General features: G+C 36.6%; 1 protein-coding gene across 2 annotated transcripts in view; it reads right to left on the bottom strand.

Annotated features, from left to right (window-relative positions):
- The window catches only part of LOC108978466, a 94,536-nt gene that overhangs the window by 23,283 nt on the left and 61,124 nt on the right, over window positions 1-10,129 (bottom strand). For both annotated transcript variants that reach the window (XM_018948772.1, XM_018948771.1), the window contains exon 3: window positions 5,977-6,074. In XM_018948772.1, the coding sequence (XP_018804317.1) occupies window positions 5,977-6,074 (98 nt within the window). The remainder of the gene's footprint in view (window positions 1-5,976; window positions 6,075-10,129) is intronic.

The raw sequence follows: 10,129 nt of genomic DNA on the forward strand, positions 1-10,129 counted from the left end.
TAATAAAGTTCTTATAATAGTAATAATGAAGAAGTCAATTTAGCTATGCTCAATAATGAAAATTGCGATTGTGAGGTTGACATTCTGTAGATTTAAGGGGGTATACTACTCTAGAATTTCGAAAAATTCGTTTTTTTTCATATATTTAAAGTTTAGACCCTTAAGAACGTATCCTACAAAGGATTTTTAAAAAATACCTAGCGCACTAATAAATGACTTAGATTGCCTGAAATTTGACTCACTTTTTTGAACGCGTTTTTCTCGAAACTAATTTTTTTCACACGGTACCGGTATTACCTTAAGTTGTATACAACCGATTTACTTGAAATTTTGTGTGAACCTTCTTTGTATAATCCTTTATCGTTCCTACCAGCATCGTGTCAAAATTTTTATTTTAAATATTAAAAAAAAGTCAGGAATTTCAAAAAAAAAAAAAGCGTAAAAAATTACTTTTGTTTTCAGGCAGTCGCCATTTGTCAAAAAAAAAAAAAATTCGTATTCCTTGAAGTAGGGACTATAACAGCAACCTTACTGATTAAGAATTTCTTTTGATGCTTTTTTTTCAGACCACCAGGAGAGTCATGATCAATGTCACCAAGATGCGCCATTTCTTTTACACCTGTCTCCTTCCTCATTCTTGACGTCACAACTCATTGTATTCGACTGTCAAAAGCACTTCAAAACAGTAGTGGGACGAAACTGTCGTAATTTATATGATATCACTTTTGTTCCGGAATTTTTATGTAGTTGTTTTATTAGACAGCACTTCGAGATTGCAGATGCTAGAATTCACAAGCTCTACTACTTAGCATGACCCAGCCGAAATGACGTTTTCACTTCGGTGTAACTGTTCGCTGCTTCGGATTTTCACATCGGTGTAACTGTTTTGAAACGTATGTGGGCGCCATACGTCTATAGCATACAGTAAACCATAAGTTTATGGGTCATCATACCTAGTTCGAATGGGAACCTAACCTAACCTTGCATATTGTGCCCCAACTACTACACGCCACTGTTTTTTGCTATGCCCGCAAGCGTAGCTTGTAATCATGTTATGGTGGCTATTCGTCTTTATTGCATCGGTGCGCGTATACGAATATTATTACTGCAACAAAACTGTTGCTTGTTGTCATTGCGGTTGTGTATTTGCAAACAGTTACTTTAAAGTTACAGCAATACCACAGCAACATCTTTTTTACACACACACACTTTTCGCACTCATTTGACCTTAACATTTCGATGGCCTATTTATACGAGCATATTTATTGCATTGCTTTTTAATATATTTTGGGATGGGAAACCGCGGAGCTTATTGGCGAGATACACATAGCTATGTATGTATATTGGCAGCACGTTTCGATATTTGCAACATTTGCATTGGTATTTTTAACATTTTTCCAAAACGTTAGCGTCAATATGAATGCCACACGCGTACTTGCATTGCGAAAATTCCGAAAAAGCGCAAACACAATAAATACCAGCAAACAGCGAACCTGTGCGATCACTGCAATTGCGACGGCGAAATGCACTGTAAATCCAAACAAGTAAAAAACCTGAAAGCTGCTAATGCGCTAACTTTTTTTCTCCCTTCTTTCCATTCACTGAATCACTCACTACACTTGGACAGATCACTTAGCCGTGCGATTGGGCGCGCGCGCGTCTACTTCTACGTCCTAACGCTCGAACCGGGCCCGTGTGACTGACTACGCCGTATGAAAGAGCTCTCTGCGCACTACGTACAGGCACACAAATACAAACGCAGTGAAAGGGTGGGGTGTTTGTAGTACCAGCGTTTGTGGACTACTGCCAGCTAAAGCCATGGGGGAATCGTACGTTCGAAATGCTTCAGTGATCGCAATGCGCTCTGCTGCTCATGCACAGGCTCCAAGCCAATTGTGCTGCTCTCTGCGCGTATAGGCGTAAGCTTTTGTGAGTACTAACTTTATGAAACATGCACATAATTTATGAGATTATTGCTATATGTGAGCTCAATAGACTTTAAATGAGATACCACGATCATTAGACATCTGGTGGATACACTACAAATAGCGAAACACGTATGATAATGTTTCAAAGTCAAGCGTTTACGAAAGTGCGGCAAACGAACATCGCGTCATCCGCGTCTCAGTGAGCTTATGCTTGGCAATATCTGATCATGCTGCTGTCATTTCGCTGTATCAGCGCAGTTGATCTTCACGCTCTCACTCTCGGTGTCTACATCTTGCCGGTTGCGTATCTTAGAGTGTGATGTGATGTGCTTATGCCTGCTACTGGCGCATGATGCTTATTAATAACAAGTTTTATTTTTGTTTTTTATGATGCAAACGTGTCCCTGAAAGCTTTGAAAACATTGCTGAAAACATTGTTGAAAACGTTTAACTTTTGTATGCTTAAATAATTGATTTTTTCACTTTCATTGCGCACGTTCGTTACGATCAGTTAACTATAATACGAGAATGAAATATCAAATGTGCATTCCAACTCTTCGTTACAACTGCTGCAATTACAGTTTACATATTATATTATACCCACACACACATATATACGATATAAAATAATCATCAATAATGCATGCGCTTAGTTGTTTATGAGTTTATTGCTTTCTCCTTTTTCGTTTTATTTACAAAGCGTCGTTTTTTCCATTATATTGTAATCGCATCGCCCTGAATATCCAAAAATCGCTGTTACCATTTATGTTCTGTGGGATTTATCGCCTATTAGGTAATGTGAATACAAATTTGTGCCTCGCAGTCCAAACAAGATCAGCTTCAGAAAGCTGCTGTTAACTAAACTTGGCTTTCATTTTGTGCTTTGAGCTGCTGTTAGTTTTAATTAACAGAGCTGTTAAAGAGCTTTTTGAGCTTTGATGTTTGGAATGTGGACTGTAAAAACATTTTACAGAAGCTTAAGGCTTTAAAGTTTTTTTCAACGTGTCTCAAATTTATGAAGTAGTTCTGCCGGTCCGATGGTTAGCCAGGATAAGCGTGTTTACATTATTCATTTACCATCCTCTTTAAATGTATATGTATATACCTGCTAGAATAATATGTATTTTTGTGTCGAAGATTTTAATGTGATTTGAAACAAGGTTTCGGAAACCTTGAAGAAACTATTGCAGTCGTAGCTAAGAGTGTACACGAAGACCGTGGAGAGACAATACGGGGCCGTTCGCAGCAACACGGAATGTCGTATGAAACCAATTGGAGCATTTTATCTCGATATCTTATATTGAAAGCGTCCCAAATACAACTCATGCAAGAGCTGAAGGCGCGTGACCGTCCCAAGGGACATCGCTTCGCTTTATCTGCTCTTGAAAAATTGCAAGAAAATCCGACGGTTTCGTCGTCTGGCTCAATGGTTATATTAACAAGCAAAATTGTCGCATCTGGAACGAAGAGCAGCTTGAAAAGTTTCAAGAACTGACATTTCATTCAGAAAACACAACGGTTCGGTGTGGTTTAAGGGCAAGGCATGTGTTAGACCTTTTTCCTGTACGGATATGCAAAGTTAAAAGCACCTGCAGACAATCTCGTTTTGATTCAAGACTTGGTGCAAAATATCACGCGTGTCAAAACAGTCAAAAGCTCGAACGGGGCATCGAAAATTTGAGAGAGATAATCTTCAAAAAAATCTTTTCGTGATTTTTTTCAAAAAAAGTAGGGAACCTCGAAATGGATCAACCTTTATATGATCAAAGTGACGAGCTCGAGTCGACAGAGAAAGTGGGAAATCGTTTCCTTATCCCCTTCTAGCTTGTAGCTGCGGTAAATATTGTTATAGGGAAATCCTATTTTAGCGCATGCTTTCCAAAGGCCAATGCTTCATTATGCAAGCTGTAGTTTGTATACGCTATTTCTGGAGCTAAATAGTATGTTCTTGGTACTTCTTTTGTCATATTTGGGCCATAATTTCCTTGTTGTTTGGCAGCTCACTATCCAGTTCCATCTGCTCTGAGCTATTTGTTCAAAATACATACAAAGCGCGGGCATGTTATTGACTCCGCCTCGGACTCGACCACAGAGGTTCCTAGCTTTGCTAACTGGTTCCACTTTTAATTGCCGAAAATATTTCCTTTAACTGGAACCCAAATTGTGGACAAATAGAGTTGACCAGCCAATGCTTAAAGTCTTCCTGCAGTTGTGGACTATGCTGGAATTTATGATTGCTTTCGGTATCCTTTCTTAGTTATTCAATAAATCTTTACAGACTTTCTCTTTACTTAGTAAATCTGCTTGGATTATACTGTCTGCGTGACTATTGAAATCTATTCTAGGGAAAATATAGTCTAGCATAAGGAAAGCTTAGCTAGTTTAGGATGGCGCTATATCTATAATATTTCTTATTCCAATCTTCAAATTTTTTTGTTCTTATAGTAGAGCTTGCTACTGCTTTCCGAGACGTCTATAAGCAGCTGATACAGGGGCGGAAATGGAAATAGTTAACTTGACAAAGAACTGCTCATAACAGCCTAAGCGTGATACACCGCCATGTCGCAAAATATCGCCTTACCTTATGAAGTAACCTTAACTCTTTATAGAAGGAGCTGGTTCGCCAATTACGTTCTCAGACTTAGTTATGCACATAGTTGCCATAAGGAATGCCAATGTGAAACACATTACTGTGTTCTTACACATACACGCACACTTACATGAAAAGTTTCGTTAAGCCTCGAATTAGCCAGTTCCACTTTTTTTATGACGAATATACTCCTATAACTACAAATTTTAATAAAAAGGACGAATATTGTTTTGCACACGCACTTCCTTGAAAAATGTTGCTCATACGCCACAGTATATGTACTTTGAAATACAATTGTTAGAAACACCTTTTATAATTAAGTACAGTAAGGAAATGCGCAATATTCTTCACCATCGTTTCAAATTTCGATAGGTTATATTCCTTAAAATAAAATACTAAACTTCAAACAGTTTTTGAGTTACAGTATTCTATAGTGTAATGGTCCGATCACCACAATTTTTGTTTGGCCTGTTTTTTACACAGTTTTCCATACATGATCATCGAATTTGGCAGATCAAAAATAGCCACACGCCATCGAAGGTTCTGTGTAATCATAACATATTAAAGATTTTTCTATAAAAGTGTTACTGTGTGTAGTATGTATAAATATGGGGCAGTCGAAAAAGGCTTTTCGTATATCTGATCAAACTTCAACTGTACGTTTTTGGCCGACCACTTTTTGCATTTTTCCGAAAGAGACATTATTCTAGACTTGTAAAACTTTCATCAGTGTAAATCGAGATTTCTAGATTTCCAGAATCAGCATCTCCGTAAGCTTCACAAATTTTATTGCTGGCTTACGTCGCATTCTTCGGTTTTTCATACAAAAATTTCGAAATATGGTGAATATCCTTTATTATTTTTACTTATTTTTTGAACAGCTGGAACTAATTTTGTTTTTGATCTTCTCCGAATTAAATGAAGCTTAATCTCTACACTGCATTGTGGTATATCACAATGTGATTCGTATCACTGGAGATATACGACTGCTACGACATCTATTGACAAAATACGAAAAGACTTTTTCGACTACCCAATATATCTCTAAGATTCGTTAGGAATTGTTAATTTAGCTTTTAGTTGCATGAAAAAGGAAGTGGACTCTAATTTGAAAGAGAGGAAAAATCAACACCACATTAAATAAATGAGCTTCAATGCATTCGTTTCGCTTCATACGAAAAAAAGTAAAAACACTGGACTTTTCAACAGGGTAATAAAAGCTAAAAGCTATAGACGTTAATCGAAAAGGAACGCCTTTCTTACTATCTTTGACTTTTTGGCTAGACTAACTTCTTCAGAGAATCATTCGATATTCAGGATTTTCCGTATGAAGTTGCGTTTGATTAAAAGCCTTTGCCTTATGTATTATTTATATATGAACAATCTTAAATGTTTCGCTCCAGTTTATGAATAACAATATTTATGTTTAGCTAATGATCAATTTAAAAATGAACTCACCTTCGATACAACTAATCGCTTTCTTTTGATGTAATCTTTTGTCTCTGACGCGTTTCGACCAATCAGGGCTACGATGCACTTTGGAGCGTTCACGTACACTGGAAGTAAATGAAAAAGTAATAAATAAAGTTTATGAAAAAAAGAAAGCTCAATTCGAACATTGCATTATCCTATAGATGAGTAAACAGGAAAACAATCTTATAATAGGCGTTCGCCCAAATACCCTCTAAATAGGTGGCCTACCGGTTAAATAACCGGTTAACTAACGAACAGCGCTGGCACAAATTTCTATTAATGTTTGTATATAGTCCCCTGAAATGCAAAATAACGTAACAACATTTTCGGAAATTTACAGTGGCATGAATGAAACACGAAATAAAATGGAACATAAGTGAAACAAAATTTTAATATTGGTTAAAACTTGTTTATATCTGATCGCAGAACCTGAAAATGTTAAACATATGTAATATTATGTATGTAATTTGAAGTAGTGAAACGTAATCAATAAGACACTCAGTTTCGAATTTTTTGATAATACGTTATTTTGCATTTCAGGTGACGATATGTTTCTTAAGGCTCAATTGGCAATTCTTACTGCAACTTTTGTGTACTATGTGGCACCATTCATTCCTTGTGTAAAGACTTTATGAGTCGCACGGTGTATATATATGTATATATTATTTTCTGATCTAGTTCTTTCAGTCGTGCCCCCGTGCAGGGTATAGACATACTTATATGTATGTAGTTCTGTATATTAGTACACACTTTGTGTTCGAACATGGCACAAATTTGTTATCTCAAAAGCATTCCTAATGAAATTTCCAATTACAACCATCAATCAAATTCATTTTCCACAATAACAACAACAAATGTCAATACAAAAAAAAAAATTACACATTTGTGCAACACAAACTGACAACCCAAGAACCTCGTTTATTTTCGAACACATGCCTACATGCTTACGAGTATGTGCATTCTATTGAATATACCCAACAAACAAAAGGAAGCCATGATTATAAACCCCAATTAAGTTTGAAAAAATGTACAACGCGTGCATAATATAAGAAGTGTTCATCGAACCGTAGAAGATATAGCATTTGGTTCTACTCCCAAAAACTAAAAAGCGGTCTGAAGAACCTTCATCTTATCGACCTTTGCGTATGCTCGTCGCGATTGGAAATGTTTACTAAGAAACCGCTTACCCAAAGCTTTATACGAAATACGCGCCACCAGTTTCTCGTTAATTTTGTAATGAGCTATTTCGAAGATTGTTATTTGGCACGGAGGAGTTACACCATCTCGAGTGAAGCACCGCAAGGCTCGGTCTTAGCCCCCCTACTATGGGGCTTGATGTACGACGAGGTAATAAGTATGCATCAATAAAAAATGTGAAAACAAACGCATTTGCGGATGACCTCATAGTAACAATGACTTGGGAGATGGCTGAACAGAAAACGTAAGTCTTGCTCATAAGCACAAGTAAGGTTGAAGAAAGGGTATCACCCACCATAAGAGAGTGCGAGATTACTTCAATAGCCGCAGCTGAAGAATTTGGAAGTAATATTGGGGACCAAGCTAAAATTTAAGGAACACTTGGTTGGTAGAGGCTGTCTGTGTTTCAACCGGCGATTTTTAATAGCAAAAACAATGAGTTCCGTGAAATTGTATGCAGTGCTAATATGGATACAGGCGCCGGACATAAAGTCATATGCAAGACCAATAAAAGTAGTGCACAGGCTTTTGAAGTAATAAGAGCTTTCCGAACGATATCAATGCGATGCTGCTGAAGTACTCGTCAGCTTGCCACCTATCGACATCCAGGGGGACGAATTCGCGTGACTATACCAGCTTTCAGAGCCGTCTACAAGGTAGAAAAAAGCAGAGAGAACCAAGTGCCTCTCCACCTAGCAGCAGAAGTGACAAAGCTCAACTAAAGAATGATGGGATCAACTAAAGATTGATCACAGCCATTCATTCGTGGATAGGCAGACACCATGGAGTTGTTAGTGAGCTTAAGAGGTTTAGCGGCCTAAAGTTCCGTAGAGCTTTTAATTATTAAATCGTCTTAGTAATATACAAATGTAGAGAGGGAATCATTACCATTTAACTAATGTTAAAATTCATCAGCTCTCAAGATATGATTACCTTTTGCTCAAACCTAATCGTTTATTGGGTATATTTATTATTGAATATAGAAAATGTGGTTCTTATCACCATAGGCGCATAGAAAAGTTTAGGTTTCTAGGTTACCGCGGTGAAACGGAAAGAAATTCGTACGCCTACATAAACCAATAGAAGCGCTATGCATATTGGTTAGCATGTGTACGGAGGGTGATGTTGAATGGCGAAAAGTAGGAAAAAAATGTGTCATTGAATGCACTGAGGTTAAGCAATAGTACAGAGCAGATATGGCGACGCTTATATATATTAAACAAAACTATATACATAAAGATATATACTACATATATATAATATTTTTATAAGATTTTATTTATCGGGTTTTTCTGTCTATGCCAAAAATGTGGTTTGCAAAAAGCCGAGTCAGACATTTTTTAGCCTACAAGCATTTTTCTCTCTCTACATACTTCTTTCCCTAAAATCATAATTTTGTCCATGTTTCAAAGAGCTTATATTGATTGAAGTCGCCCCAAAGAACCATTAGGCGTGCTCCCACACGAACCAAATAATTAATATTACCGGAATTAATGAGTTATCGCATAATCACATACATAAATATGTTTGTATATATTATAAATGGCACATACATACATATGTGATATATATATAAATATGAAGAGTACAATCACAAAGAACATTGTTTTCCGCATGCGAACGGGCACAAAGAAGGAAACATTCCAACATTAGCCAATGAGATTGCTGTTTCTCATTGCAATCGTTCATATTTTGTTCCTCTTTCTTCATCTCTAATGTGCTTGGGAGTAACAGTTTAATTGTTTGTGTTGCTAATTGAGCTGAACCCAATGCGTGGATCTTATTAATTATTACAAAACTGTTGACTGTTAACCGAATGAAAGAGATATCTTTTAGGAGTAATTATCATCACTCTTTACTTGATATATGCATGTATGTATGTATGCAAATGTGTCAACATGAACATATGTTCGCAACAGAACCGCACTTTAAAAAATAAAATCTCGATTACATTGAGAGTTCATTCAACTTAGCACTCGCGAACTTAAATAAAGTTTAATCAACCCCATTTCTAAAAGTTTGACTTTCGGACTATACTTTGAAGGTTGGGAGGATAAAGCGAGAGCATACAAGGACCAATTTTTGGTATTTCGTATGTGTTGAATACAACAATTAAGTCCGTAGATGAAAGCTTCAGTTGTGCTAGAGATATGTGAAAGCTCTGTTTAAAGTGTGGGCAGTGCCAGCTCAGGATTAGACAAAAGTGAGGATGGTTTTATGATTCTGAAATTTTGATCCAGTTCGTATGTTGTAAGTATGTGTTTATATCCGGCTAAGGGTCATATATGGAGGAGTGACAAAAACGAATGTTTAAAATGTATTTTTAAATTCAGAAGCTGTAACTCAAGGTCAGCCAGGAGTGAATGAATGACAAATCTACAATTAATTTCGGTTGAGCCACAATGAACCAGACGGCACCAGCTCAAGTCAGTTTGTTTACAGTGATCTTTTTGCGTTCTATTGTTAATAAAAATTGTCTGAAAACACCAAAAATTAGTAAGAATAAAAAAACGGGTCCAAAAATTGTATACAATTCATACGAAAATGGTTAGTAGTGTTTAGTTTATGCTTGCGTAAAGAGCTTCGGCGATTTTACGATGAGTGAAATAATTCAACAAAGCCGTTCCACCTTCGGTGATCATTTTTTGTCTCGAGCAAGTGTTTTTGATTGATAAAAATTACTCAAAATGGGGCGAGAAAGCATTGACGACAAACCACGTGCCTGACGACTGTAAACATCAACTGATGATCAACATGTCAATATAAGAAAGGAATTGGTGCTAGAGAATCGAGAATTAACAGCCAGAGACCTTACTGGCATTCTTGGAATATCGGAAGGATTTTAAAAACGATTTTCAAAGATCATTTAGGCAAAAGCACAAACACGATTGGTTTCTAAATCACTTAACATTTTCAAAAAAAAAAAAAAAAAAAAAAAAAA

Source organism: Bactrocera latifrons, unplaced genomic scaffold (assembly GCF_001853355.1).
Source record: "Bactrocera latifrons isolate USDA-ARS-PBARC rearing strain unplaced genomic scaffold, ASM185335v1 scaffold_122, whole genome shotgun sequence".
Classification (NCBI taxonomy): Eukaryota; Metazoa; Arthropoda; class Insecta; order Diptera; family Tephritidae; genus Bactrocera; species Bactrocera latifrons.